Consider the following 14,733-nt stretch of genomic DNA (forward strand, 5'->3'; position numbering starts at 1 on the left):
TATAAGTTTTTTTTAAGTGATCATGTTCAAAGTAAACAAATTTTAACGGTTGATGAAATAAATAATGTTCTAACACATCATAATTTCTTATATATGCATTATTGCAGTTAATATCAACTATTAATTTTCTGTCTATTCTTTGTATTTTCATTTTACATACTCTGGACTCCTAAGCCCGTCCGAACCAGACCATACGAAGTTATCAACAAATATTACTGCAAATTCAAGTTACAATTTACTGCCACAAAACAACATTTTTCCAAATGTGCATTGATTCCAAGTGGAATAGAAACTAGAAAGGCTCATCAAATTGCAATTTGATGTTCATCTAACCTATCTATAAACAGACACTTAAAGTGCAATTAAGTAGACCATAGCTTGCACCAATAGACTTCAAAAGTAGTGCATAAATGAGCACGCATGATCCTTTGATGAAGATTCAGGACTGTCATCATCTTCCTGAATTTTTGCACCACGGCGCTTTCTTCTCAATATACTCAACCTACTCACAAGAACACCAGAAAACCTACCCTTCAAAGCCTTCCCTCTGTCTCTACCCGTCTCAAAACTATCACCTTCAAACAAAGTTTCGGATCTTACTGCTTCTTCTTCTCTTTCTCTCTTACCACTTTCTTTCCCTTTGCACCCCTCATGCAACTGTTCTGTTTGCTGATTACCACGACAAAGTCGACCAAAATAGTACAAGGTTCAATGTAGCATGAGGAGGAAGCCACAATGCCCTTGAGGGTGGTTGGTTTGACAAGCTTTATAAAATCCTCAATCTCCTCATAATTGGAGTGATCAGAGTAAGGAACTGTGTAAATGTACTAGTGAATTTTCTGGGGTGATCCTTTGTTTCTAATTTGCTTATCAATCTGGGTCTCAGTATTTGCACTACAAATGCCCCTCTTATAACGAGATGTCAAAAAGAAACCGGTTAGAAGCTCATTCTTTTGAAGGGATTTCCTTATCCATGGAAGATCCGATATAGTTGGGCACACATAATTTAGTTCCTCTAAAGTATTGATGCTGAAGCTATATGCAGGAACAGCTCTAACTCTAGTAAGAGACGTGTTCGTTGTAAAAATATCATCGTAACCAAGAAGATGCATAGTCCGCAACCGCTGTGGCCACACCCAAATCTTCAATTGCACAAAATATAAAAAGGTGAAAAAAACCGAAACAGTAAACTATAACAACCAAAAAAAGAGTGCAAAATTTCCTATGAGATTAACATAGTAACACGGATAAAACAGGGCAATTAAAGCAAACGAACATGTTATGAACATATATGCTTCAGTTCTAACAAGATATTGATAGATGGATCCATTCAGGTATAAATCATATAATGCTAATACAAATAAGCACACCAACTATTATTTATACCAAATTTTGTATCAAGGTTTTAAAAAATGTCAAGAACTGCAATTTAGGCATGGCAACGGGAGTGATCCAAGGCAGATTTTACTTATCCCGCCCCTGCCCTTGAATCTCATAATCACCCCGTTTCCACCCTCGGAAATCGGTGGGACTAAAAAAGATAGTTTTGTGATTTAATAGGAGCGGAGGTGAGATGAATATCAGCATTACCAAGACCATTCTCGCCCCCGAATTTAAGAATTGAAAAAAATTCAAACCCGAACTCAAACTCGATCAACTTTATTTTTTCTTATTAAAATCAGGATGGATTCGAGCAAGTGTCCAGTTGTAGCCTCATAAGCTCTATTTGAGCACAATTTCCCAGACTTTTTTTTTTTTTTTTACAACCACAACCATAACCTCCATTAAATTAAGCTTTGGCTATATTACATGCCCGTTTGGATTCATGTTAGATCATCTAGAATCACATTAAAACATCACTTAGTATAATTTTAAGTATTTGATTATACATTGAGAAATTGATTCTAAATCCCATAACTAACTCTGAACTAAAGTAATTTTTTTGGTACTTTTGTGTAGGATAAAATACTTTATAATAAGTTTTACGAATAAAAACATTCAAATATAAATCACCTTGAAGGTTTTAAAAATAGTCTGTGACCATGATTTGGACAATAACATCCACATTTTTTAATTGTCTAAAATCGTAATTGGGAATGCATCGATCGCATTTGTTCACGATTTGTTGTGATATCAACATACGCAAAGAAACCGCAATATAACCATGGCCGATATAATGATTTTAAATTGCGATATGCAATGTCAAGGTATTTTGACCCTCTCCACATTTTCATCACAATCGTACTTGCAACCGCATCAGCCACATTTTCCCACAATGTAAAGATTCTTTGATTCATCGGAATATAACCGCAACCACAATTTAAAACTATGACCCATATTTAAAATATTGACCACGTTACTTGGAAATCAATTTTGCATACAGTCAAACACACTATACCTGGAAGACGAAGAAGAAGAAGAACAAGCACGCATGCAGGGTTAGGAAGAGACCATGATTTGAAGCGCGCGTGAAATTTCCACCAGCAGATCTTCCTTCCCCAAAGTGTTAATCCCGATAATGACCTCGTGATCGGGATATCGATAATCTGAAATAATGAAATAAAAAAATGAATCCATAGGAAGCACGAATTTGACGTTGATGAAAACTAGCGTTTATTTAGGTTAGGTTAAACCTGCTGAGCACACGAAGGAGGGAACGTTCTGGAGCAATGTGTTGAGTCCGGTTTAAATCAAGACTCAGAAAATTTATGGAACAAAATTGGCTAAATTTGATTTTTTTAACATATTATAAATTTTAAATTTGATTTTGATACAATGTAAATCAATCAATTAGAAATCGCCCAAATTATGAATTTTAAATTTACAAAAGTCAACAATTTCCTATTAGATAAAAATGTAAAAACAACAGTCACAATGTTAGTTTATTATTCTTCTTTTTTTTTTTGGTAACATGAGATAAGAAACAGCAACAAGAAAAGGAAGGAAAACTACAATCTCAGAAAAGGAACCATCTTCGCATCCGCATGCTGCAAGTCAGTAGGAGGAATCACCAACTCAGAAAACCAGCTATCTGAATTTGGCAAGTTGAAGTTACTAAACTGAGTCTTGAAGAAGAGAAAAAAGATACCACAATGTATATAACTACAAGAGATTATTTTTCATTTAAAAAGTTTCCTTTGGCAAAGGAGAATACATGAGTTCTTTAGTTCTAGATCAACAATGTGATCTCTTTTTTTTCATGAGATGATATCAGTATGTGATCTCTTAAAATGGTGATTCCTGAATTCCTTAGGTGAAAGAATCTAAGAAACAATAGTAGTGTACTTTGAGGCAATCAAATTATGATATAACCACAACATTCTGTGATTTCACGTTATTGAAGAGTATGCACATTATGACAATTTGATCAATTTCTTGTTTAACCTAATTTACCTTTGGTGTATGAACAGATTCTTAATGGTGGACAGAGCAACAACCAGAATCATTCTGGCTTCAGGATATGCATGAAAACTACCACCAGCTGCTATTGGTCCCGTTGAACTTTCTTATTAACACACAACAGCATCATTATAAATTTATAGATACTGCTAACACATGCTGCAGTCCTTTTCCTACTAAAAAAAGGGAAATCGTTGGGAGTGTTATTCTTTGTTTTCCCTCTAGATTATGAAAATTCCCAAGCACAAGCACAAGTTTTCAGAATTTCTTCAGTTGTTGATGATTCTCCCTCCATGGACCATGGCTACCAACATACTTATCCATACAAAAAAACATTTCTTATTAATGAAAATATTTGTTTAATTATCTTCTGAACTGTCGTATATGAATGATATATACATTTCTTACAGGTCTTTGATCTTATTTGACAGAAATTGATCATAGAATTTCAGGGTCTTGGAAAAAGCCCCGTAATATGCAAACAGAATATTGTGTTGAAGTTAGAAGTCAAATATTGGGATGAATTATACCTTGTGAAGTGGTTTTATGGTTAATTGGTTGGTTACTTGGCATTTGTATGTTTAGTTAAATTTTGTTTCCTTACGTGAATATACTCTCTTTCTGCTCAACCCAACTCAAATGTTGAAAATTTCAACTCAACCCAATCCAATGTTTCTACCTGCACCTCATATAAATCAAGCAACACTCCCTTTATATTCTGAAAAGGGTAATCCGGAATGTAATTACATTTTGAATTAGTCTTTCCGGAATGTAGGAAGCTTTAGCCAACCCAATGGCTCAAAAGCATGTATGCATACATCATACATGTAACTAATAAAAAAAGGAAAGTCACTGCAAACGGATTAATGAACCGTAACTAAATATTTGACTCAAATTTTATGATTAAACATAATAAAAGCAGGGATAGTCTATAACTTATTTCTAGTGAAAATGCCAAAAATATATATTCAAAATTGAACTCACATCAATGACTAGAAGTGTTCATGGCTTAATTTGATTTGATTTTTCATCGAAAAGTCATCCGAACCAAACTTAAAAAACATTTGATTCAATTTTGTTCAATTTTTTATTTAAAATAAAATCTAAACCAAACCAAACCAATAATATTTTGTGGTTTGATTTGGTTTGATTTTTGTGGTTTACTAAAATATTATTTCATTAAAATTTATATACTTTCTTTCCTTATTTTAAATAAAATTACATTTAAAAAATTATTAATAACAATCTACCAAACTTATTAATATATTAAACCTTTGAAAATAAAAATCTACAAAATTTCATCTATTTTAAACCAAACATATCTTTAAAAAGTTATGAAAAAAAAATAGTATGCATTATATCAATTTCGTATACATAACACTACAAAACATTGTGAAACACAAGTGATAAACATATAAAACTAAAGTAATATAAGTCTTAGTACAAGTGTTGTAGTTTGGATCGATTTTAAAAACACAAACCACAAATCAAACCAATTGATTTGAGAAAAAAAATCATTCAAACAAATCCAAAAAAATCGGTTTACTTTAGTTTTTGATTTTTTTGAACAATTTTCAATTTTTATTTTGGATTGATTTGGATTTGAACACTCCTATCAATGGCATCATCACCTTGATAATCTGCACTAAATTTTATTGTTGACCTCAAGTGTATGTATTATCAAGGTGGAGTAAATAAGTGGATCCAAGCTACTTGTCTTGATAACACTGGTCCACTAAGGATAGAGTTGCTTAATCCAAATTTCATTAGGGGTCAGCACGACAACCCCTCATAATAAAATTATGGAAGTGACAAACTATCCTTCCAAAGAGGAAATTTACCGTAATTGAACCAAACTTGCTCTGCAGACAAATTGAAAATGATGTTCTGAAAGTACTGAACAACACAACCTATAATGGAATAGAAAAACTGTAGCATAAAGCAGCTTATTAGGCATTACAGCCCACAAATCAATGTATCAATATCTAGTGCACCAAACTTAATCAAAAGAGAGGGGATAAACTGTGCTAACAGAAAAACATGACAAATACGAAATAACAAAGTAAATAGATGCATATACTGAAAGAAAGGCGGTGAACAAATCAATTTGGTATGGAACAGCCTCTTACAGAACTCCAAAATTTCCCTCACTGCGACTCTTGCGCATGGAGAGCTCTGAAACCAAGTTCAATGCTTTGTCGGGAGCATCAAAATGATAGCGACTTTGGGTTGATACTTTGGTTCTAGTTGGTGGCAGGAGAGGCTGCTTACCCTTGGACAGTTTTGGTGAATCCACACTTCTGCGAGCATGAGTAGACGTGATTGATGGCCTCCGTGTGGCTGCAACACCTTGGCTGCCCTTCCTTGTGGTCTTGCGATCCGCTCTAAGGCCGCGATCAAACTGATGGGAATTCATTCCTAACCGAACTGAACGTTCTGCTCCATCCTTCAAAGAGCTCACTTTCATAGGCTGCCGATTATAGTAGACAAGATGGGGAAGAAGGCCTTGTAGATATTTCTTCATATGTTCATCTCCAACATTTTTCTGGGCTGGATTCCCATCCAAGTTGATAGCTTGCAAAGTATTGTAGTTGGCTGCAAGTTGGCCTAGACATTTGGCAGTTGAAATTTTGTTAAAAGAGAGATCCAGGATACTTAGTTTCAAAAGGCGGTGCAGACCCTCTACTTCACTGATCTTGTTTCCAGCCAGGTACAGCTCCTTCAAAGATGAGCAGGATGCAAGGCCTGTGCAAATGAGGAAAAGATAAACCAAAACAGAAGGGGGAAAAATGGAGATAATATCAGCAAATCAGCAAGAAACATTTGGATGTCAATAGATAATGGCATCAAAAAAATTATTTCCGCAAAAAGTATAACAAATAAGAGACTTGAGATGTAATCCAGATTTATTTTACCATGTCCAATTCTTAATATACGGTTGTAACTGAGGTCTAGGACACGAAGCCGAGTAAGTTCACGTAATCCTTCTATAGTGGAGATCTTGTTTCTAGACAAATTCAAGGCATGAAGTCCACGAGGAAGAGCACCAGCAGTTATCCTCACTGAAAAGGAGAATTCAGAATGAGATAAGATAACTGAATTAAGTCCGGTCAGTTTCAAGGCAACAAGGAAAGACCATCTCAGATAAAAAAAAAATAATGAAAAAATAAATTATAGAACTAACCAATAGCATTTCCAGCCAAGTTGAGCACTTTTAAACTCACAAATGCACTCAAAAAGGGGATCACAACCAACCCATGATTTCCTAGCTGAGCGGCAGTGGCATTAGCACCCAGAGAAGAAATATATCTTTTAGCTGCTTCCATTCCTGGAGTGACCTTATTATCCACACTGGCAGCTGTCACGCCATTTACTGTGTTAACATCAACTAAAGGTTCAATAACTTTAGACAAATCTTCATTTGTTTCCTCTAGAGGTGGTCCACAATGCTGCAAACCAACTACCCAATCCTCAATGCGCTTAATCTTAAAATCCTTCTTAGGAAATTCACCCACACAGTGAACTGAGGAATCTCCTTGAAGGGTTTTGACATCACTTGAATCATCTGTAATTGGCATTACCCAGTTTTCTGCTGAACCAGAAAGCAGATAAGAATCAAAACCATCATCAAAGAAATTGTCCATATGACCATCTTCAGGTTTTTCCATTTCATTCTCTCTTTCTTGATCTCCCCTTATTTGATCATGAAACTCAGTGATGAATTCCTCTTTCTGCCTCATGCGTAAAGCATGAAGATCATCAGAAGATCTTGACATTGCATGTTTAAAAGCATCTTTTTCAGAAGAAAGTATAGAAGCTCTGATATTGGGTAAAGAACGTGACTTCCTAAGAGATACGATACCAGGAACAGAAGTCTGGTCAGGAATGTTACCAGCAAATTCACCAGATAATGGAGTATCAGAAATTTCATGGGCATCTTTATCTGAAGGTATAGGGTCTCCAATTGAAAAAATTGAGACATCATTTAGAAGACCTGAACAGACTTGAAACTCAACATTTGGATTATGATACCTTCTAATAGAAATTGTTGACTCATTCTGGCTTTTGGCACCATCACAAGACAACCCAAGATCTTCATCACCTTCCCTTATGCCTTGGTCAAGCCCACTTTGAAGAGACTGGCTCTTCCTAATACGCCTAGTTTGGTGAACGTTGCTTTCATTTTCAAAGGAAAACTTGCTATTCAGATCCTCTGACCTACAACTGCACTCAACTGAATCCCAATTGCTAATATGATTCTCCGTGATATTTATTTGCTTGTGTGCTTGTTCTTTCGAAGGGGATGAATATGTTCTCGGAGGATTAGATGACTCTTTACAGCCATGATTTTGGGTACCATCTTGCAAACCCTTCTCCATTGCTTCAGTAGAAGGTTGAACCGTTTTCTGATTGAAGAGGAAAGCACAAAGTCAACATAGGTCATGTGATATCATACTAACAAGTAATACTAATCAATTAAAACATCTTCTACTTACCTTTGCCTTGTTGCCTTGGGCATTAGCATGGAAACAAGAAAACCGAAACATTGCTGCAATGATGTTGACAGCTACATCTAAACACTAAACTTTCTTTAAGGCAGAAAAACAAATATCAATTATAATCTACAACGAGCATCAATTTTCCAGAAGCCTAATCAAAGACACTAAATTTGCTGAGATTCAGTGCCAAACTAGAAAGAGCTTCTGGCAACAAAGCAAAAAGCCACCCTTAGCCATAATCAAGCGACAAGCCCACAGAAACACGGCACAATCTCCATATATCTGATGACTTTGATCTTCGCAAAACACAAAGCCAAATCACCCCCTCTTTGTCACCCCACACCCTCCTAGAGGTGCGAGAATAGTTTGAGTTTGTTATAGCGGCCAGAGTGAAAGAAATTCCTTTCCAATCAGCAGAATCCAGAGACAGATATGCATAAGAGATGCAGTCCTGATAAGTAAAAGAGAATCAAGGGTAAAGGTTGATCTAATATGTTACATCCAGAATATCGTAAAACTACAAGAACAAGATCAACAATTCAATAAAACCAATAAATAAAAAGCAATTTCGCTCAATAGTTATATGGAAAATTATACATACATAATCTTGTTCCAACTTGAAGATAAAACCTATAGAAACCATTCACATATACTCTGCAATATAGTTTGCCATTTTTATTCTTTACCTGACCACAGGAACAAATATAATAAACCCAACCACCGAGCGCATGGAACAACAAGCGCGTAAATCAACAGGTAAAGGTTGTTCCTACTTAATCAGTAGTCTCAAGTTCAAGCCTGGACACACAACCGTATTAAGTCCTCGGAGGGTGAGAGTGATCCACCCCGTTTGAGCAGAATTGTCAGGAAACATGTGGTCTCTAAAAAAAAAAGAAAAAATACAATACAATAGACCCTACCGACACATTAATGCTTCAAAACCGTTTCTGCCATCTTTTCAAAGCTCTAAATAACCTTAAATTTCTAAGATTGCTTTCACCATCTTGGACTTTTTCCAAAATATTCCTAACAAATTAAATATATGAAAAATTAAACCCCCCAAATAAAAAACACTTGAACAGGAACAAATCAAGCATGAACTTTGACCACCCCCATTAATTTAATCCGAAAAACGCACCAATGGGGTCAAACATAATCGCATCTTTGAATCAAATGCAATAAAAAAAATTGATTTTTTTTTAAAAAAAAATCATGGGATTTTGCAATACTAGCGGCTCCATCAAGAAGCAAATAACAGCATATGATATATATTGGTTAAAGAGAAAGATAGAAGGAGAGAGAGAAGAGAAAGGTAACCTATTCGAAGGAATGAAAGAAGGAGCACTGTTGTATAGAGAAAGTGCTTCTTCTTCTTCCGTTTTCCCTGCGTTGCTAGGCTAAGCCACCATGGCACCAAAGAAGCACCTTCCATTCATTTTTTCTATATATATTATCGTAATAAATTAATAAGTAATAATATTAATAATAATATAGCTTCTGAATAAACGGCGTTCAGTAGTACGAATCAACAGCTATCGCTAACCCTAGACTGGTAAAACAAATCAGATTTGATTGGTGTAAAAAACAAAGCCCAGCTCAGTTAATGTCTCAATGATTATATTTATAGGTTATCTAGTTGAGTTTTAATATGCAAGTGAGCATGGTAATTTACATTCGCCAATCACCATTAATAAGAAGTCATCCTTTTAATATATTTTAATAAAAACTAATCATTAATATAAAATCATAATTGTTATAAGGTTTAAATTAAAAGTATAATTTGATTACTTTTACAAGGTTAAGTTTTTTTTTTCTTTGACAAACTACATTAAGGCTAAGTTAAATAAATAAATAAATTATAATAAATATTTTCCTAAATTTTATTTAATTAAAATTTTATATTTTTAATTACTGTATAAAAAAGCTTTTAAATTTAAATGTATATCACTAGAGATTTAAATTAATATATAATTTATTTGATTAATTTATAATTTTGTTTGATTTAAATAAAGGAGTTTGATGTTATCTTCTTAACTTCTAAGCCTTTTTCCATACGCTATTTTGGTTTATACTTAATTTAGCTTTCTATTTTCATTATTATAATAAAATAAAATTTTCTTATTTATTACCTTCTTTTTTATTACACTATTTCACATGATAAAATTTCTCTGATAATATAGTCATTACATTATTTATTTTTAATTTTGATATAACATTTTTTATGAAAAATAATAAGATTTTTAAATTAATTAAAAAAACTTAAAAGTATAAATAGTTTTTTAAGAGAAAAAGTATAACCAGTTAAATATATATTTTTCTTACATAGTATATATATATATATATATATATATATATATATATATATCAACATGTCATTTACATTAATGATTTTTTAGTTAACGATTTTCATTTAAAAAAAATATCGAATTTAAATTATTTTATTATTTATTTTCATCAAACATAATTTTATTAAATAACAAGTCAAATTATTTAAATAATGTAAAATTTTAAAAATAATAAATTGTGTAAATTATGTAATAAGTTTTAAAATGTCTTATTTAAAGTTATATTGTGAAAGCCAGACTTTCTTAATTATGTATTGCGCTTAACTAACAATAATAATAAATTGAAACATTTACCCTTTATTTGGAACAGAAAAAAATGAAAAGGAAGAAAAGTAAAATTGAAATTGAAAACATATAAAAAAATATTTTTTTTAAATCAACCTTTGCCTTTTTTTTCATTAAAGAAAAATACACTGCTATTGTCTTTTCACTCACCAGACGTACTTCTGAATGTCAAATTCCGCATGCATCTGAACAGAACAAAATTACTCATGTTATTAGGTTCAAAGTTGGTAGATACAATTAACTTTTCTGAAAAATAAAATTGAGAGATGGTAATATAAAAACGACATTTAGCAGAGGTTGGGAAACGAAAGAAGATAGTAGATTCTGGTAAATTGATGGTTGCAAAAAAGAAAGAGGGGGTGCGCAACTGGGCATGCTGACGTTGATTTATTGCTTTATGCACCTTTTGGAATGTATTTTTTTTTTTTTTATCTTTTGGATTGACCAATTTGGAATATAAAAGGTATAAGTAAATAACCAATCTAGAATGTAATTTTACATTTTGGATTGGCCAATCGAGAAGTAAAAAATGATGCAGGAAGTAAATTTTTGGTGCAGGAAACAACAATCTGATGCTTTCATACAAAAATTTGTCATTTTGCTTGGGTTAATTTGCATCATGCTATCCTGCTCTCCAGCTCGTTGGATCTGCAAAATGTGTTATTTAAATTAGATTGTAAGTTGGGTGCACACAAAATAAGCGATGATTCTGAACTTGGTTATATTATGCAAGATTAATATCGGCCATTGCTGGTTATTAATCAAACCTATCATGGTTTTGTTAAGAGATACCATCTTTGTCACTATATGCCTCATTGTACATGTCCTGGTTAGAGAAATACCATCTTATCTTATCTCCATCTTTGTCACTATATGCCTCATTGTATTCCTTCCTTGATTATTAATAACATGACATAAGTTTGTTTCCTTAGGGGAAAAAATATTGCTGGTAAAACAACGAAATATTCGCATAGTTTTAATTATTTATTTTAAATAAAAAATACGATGGCAACTAAATATTAGAAATAAGTATAGTTTTTAAAATAAATCCTAACTATAATTATACTAAATCTTAAAAAAATTTATTTATCCCAAAAGTGTGATTGTTTTTGTAAACTTAGTCTGCAAACTTAAATTTAACTCAAATAATTAACCTTAAGTTTGCAAACTTTAATCCAAATATGCAAACAAAGGATAGAAGAATAAAATATGATATAAATCTATTGTTTGTTCATTAATTCATTAACATTTACATATAATATATTTCACTCTCATATAACACTAATATAAAATTTAAAGGATTAACGTAATAATATAAAATTTTATTATAATCACATAAGTGTGAATAATTTAAAACTCATATTTAATTTTTACCGTATATTAAATTTCTTTAAAGTATGACGAGACAAACCCGAATGAAATAAGTCTTCTAATCTAATGAATTAACAACAAACAAACACATGTGGTTGATTCAGAACAAAAACTATAGTACTGGTATATAACAATCATTACAAAGCTTAACTAATTTGATTACTAATTAATTTTAGAGTGCAACAGAACACCCTCCAAAAAATCTGCGAATATGCGAAGGTACGTCGTTGTCAAGCCCCATGAGCAACGAGGTGATTGATAAGTGGAAATTCTGAAACGCTTTAGAGGATCAGATCATGATCCATGTATTGATACTGCGTATGAGTTTCAACGGATAAGTAGTGTTGAAAAGAAGAAGATGAACACGAAACGAAGCATGGACATGGATGGAAGAAACATGGCCTATTTAATGCTCAAGCAGCTTTAAGGACTTTAGCCTTATAAAATAAAAGTCTCAACATCTTTTTTTTATACTAATATACCTCAAAAAAATTATTATAAAATTATATTTAAAAATAAGTTTTAATTAAAATATTATAATTAATTATTAATCTTTATATTGATAAAGTAAATAACAATTAATCAACAACAATTTAATCAATAATTTTATATCAGTTAAAGTGTAGCAAAAACATCTGAAAGGTTCCCTTAAAGATCAGTTCATAAGGACTGACCTACCCAGTTATATAAATATTTATCATTAATCATTCAATGTGAGACTCTCAACAACATAAAAAACTTGAAAAATTAATTTTAAATAAAATAATAATAATTTTAAAAAATTATTTTATAAATAAATAAAAAATTTATTCTTAAATTTTAACCTCTCAAATCCTTGAGCCCCAAGGAACCACAGCCACAAACCACATCGCGTACTAGCAACACCACCCTATCAATTCTACGCCACAACAACGCACCCCACCCTCTTACTATATTTATATACTGATGTTTTATTGGTATTATATGTTCTTCTTTATTTTCACATCTGCATGTGCGAATGTGCCTCGGTTACATAACGTAAGTACTACAATTCATGTCAATTCCAAAGACTGTGATTACATTAGTTAAAGGTTACTCACTCTTTACACTTATAAGTTAGTACCATATACGAAGCAAAAAAAAAAAAAATAGTTAGTAACATGTTTAGTTTAGATTCACTTTTAGCTAGCATAATTGATTAATAAATCTCTATATAGGAGTGAAGATAGTTATTTCAGTTTTTTTTATGATATCATCGTGATTTTATAGATTAGAATCAATTCTCATTTGTTATATTCAAACACACTATTAACCATATATACATGCTTTTAATAACTTAATTCCAAAGCTGCTTGATTACCGAGAGAACCAACCTCAGCCACAACCTCTGTGCTTAGTCCAAATAAAAAAGTTGTAAAAATCGTCTTAATCATGTATAAAAAATTCTCCATTCTTTTTATAAAATTTAATTATAAGCCGTAGAATACATGTTTACCCTTGAATTAGTCATTGCACTACATGCATGCACCTATAATTGTGTCTCATTTACTAAAAAATACGTGTTGTTTATATACTTAAGAACATATTTTTCGTTTGCTTATTTTTTAAATCTCATTCCAATCCTTAAATTTGTTGAATTAATTATTTTTTTTTTCTAAAACTGATGTTATTGTAGTCATTTTGTGACGTATACTATATGTAATGATCATTGACTCACTAACATTTTTTTGGTTAATTTTCATTTGGACAATTATTCTATTAAAACACTGTGGCTGTTTTACACTAATATATATATATATATATATATATATATATATATATATATAACATTACACAATATTTTATTATATAAACTATATTTGTTGACTATTTTATTGAACACAGTTTAGTTGTGATAATGTGTAAAATTAGTTTAAATAATTATATTTTTTAATTAGTTAAAGAAAAAAAAACACAAACAGTTTACACTCAAAGATTCCATCAACAAATGAATTTAGATAAATAGTTAATAAATTTTCAAGCCGTGCATAATACAGAAAACTAAACTAATTTATTTTACATATTAAATTTACACTTTTCTGGAATAATAAAATACAATAATCCAAGCCAATCATTGTTCTCTCCCCTTAAAAAAAGGCATTGTTCTCGATTTAATATTTTAACCCCCCGGATTAAAAGGTTGACAGACAATTACGCAAATAACAACCCAACTTAAAGATATCATATACTCATTCCCGTCTTTGATTATAGGAAGACTTTTCAACTAATTTATATTCTTTAAAAAAATAATTAGATTGATTAATCAAATTAATTATTTAAACTATCATTTCAAAATTATTATTTTCTTATCTTTTTATTTACTTAATTATTTTTTATTTATTTATAAAAAATTAAATAAATGTACGTAGAAAAAAATATTAATTAATATATCTAAAAATTCAAAAAATTATAAAAAAAAAACATTTTTTTTTAAAAAAAAACTTATAATCAAACACAAAGAAAGAAAGTATATTACTATACTTACCGGCAATTATGCATATAAAACACCGCAACACTTAAGATGCTATATTAATATATACTTACAGGCAACAACAACCTGGCACATGGGCTTTCAATTTAGACTCATGCTATTGACAGTTGAACCATATTATTATTTGGTTATAATTTGTTTCTCCTCATTTTTATATATTTCCATTTTCATTTTATCATCTCATGCACGGGAATATAAAGTGATTCACTTTATCGCATTTAAATCCTTCTATATTTAGTTTGTATCGTTTAATTATAACTACCCTTTTTCTTCATTTTACGCCTTTTTTTATATTTCAATCTTACCTATTGTTATAATTAGCTTT

The 14,733-nt window shown here is 31.4% G+C and overlaps 1 protein-coding gene and 1 long non-coding RNA gene across 4 annotated transcripts; both read right to left on the reverse strand.

The window, feature by feature from the left end:
• Nucleotides 1-212: 212 nt before the first annotated feature.
• LOC121175088 (uncharacterized) lies at nucleotides 213-2,836 on the reverse strand. 2 transcript variants are annotated; one of them, XR_005892110.1, is made up of 3 exons: nucleotides 2,634-2,836; nucleotides 2,399-2,546; nucleotides 213-1,142 (listed from the first exon to the last, which is right to left on the reverse strand). It is a non-coding gene; the product is annotated as an uncharacterized lncRNA (long non-coding RNA). The 2 variants fall into 2 exon arrangements; XR_005892111.1 differs by having other exon boundaries at nucleotides 2,399-2,836.
• A 2,493-nt stretch (nucleotides 2,837-5,329) lies between these two features.
• On the reverse strand, nucleotides 5,330-9,489 carry LOC100778703 (uncharacterized). 2 transcript variants are annotated; one of them, XM_003526259.5, is made up of 5 exons: nucleotides 9,216-9,489; nucleotides 7,896-8,349; nucleotides 6,584-7,805; nucleotides 6,315-6,461; nucleotides 5,330-6,144 (listed from the first exon to the last, which is right to left on the reverse strand). In XM_003526259.5, exons 2-5 carry the CDS (start codon nucleotides 7,944-7,946, stop codon nucleotides 5,525-5,527), a joined length of 2,040 nt encoding a protein of 679 aa, XP_003526307.1. In that variant the 5' UTR covers nucleotides 7,947-8,349; nucleotides 9,216-9,489; the 3' UTR covers nucleotides 5,330-5,524. The 2 variants fall into 2 exon arrangements, with proteins under 2 accessions (XP_003526307.1, XP_014632303.1); XM_014776817.3 differs by lacking the exon at nucleotides 9,216-9,489 and adding an exon at nucleotides 8,585-9,099.
• Nucleotides 9,490-14,733: the final 5,244 nt, after the last annotated feature.

The sequence above is a fragment of the Glycine max genome, chromosome 6, assembly GCF_000004515.6.
Source record: "Glycine max cultivar Williams 82 chromosome 6, Glycine_max_v4.0, whole genome shotgun sequence".
Taxonomy (NCBI): domain Eukaryota; kingdom Viridiplantae; phylum Streptophyta; class Magnoliopsida; order Fabales; family Fabaceae; genus Glycine; species Glycine max.

Excerpts from the sequence above, each read along its gene's own strand:
- LOC100778703 (XM_003526259.5), bottom strand. The coding sequence starts at position 7,946 with ATGTTTCGGTTTTCTTGTTTCCATGCTAATGCCCAAGGCAACAAGGCA. Across the intron at positions 7,806-7,895 it reads CCCAAGGCAACAAGGCAAAG|AAAACGGTTCAACCTTCTAC; the intron begins GTAAGTAGAAGA and ends CTCTTCAATCAG. Across the intron at positions 6,462-6,583 it reads CTTGGCTGGAAATGCTATTG|TGAGGATAACTGCTGGTGCT; the intron begins GTTAGTTCTATA and ends TCTCCTTTTCAG.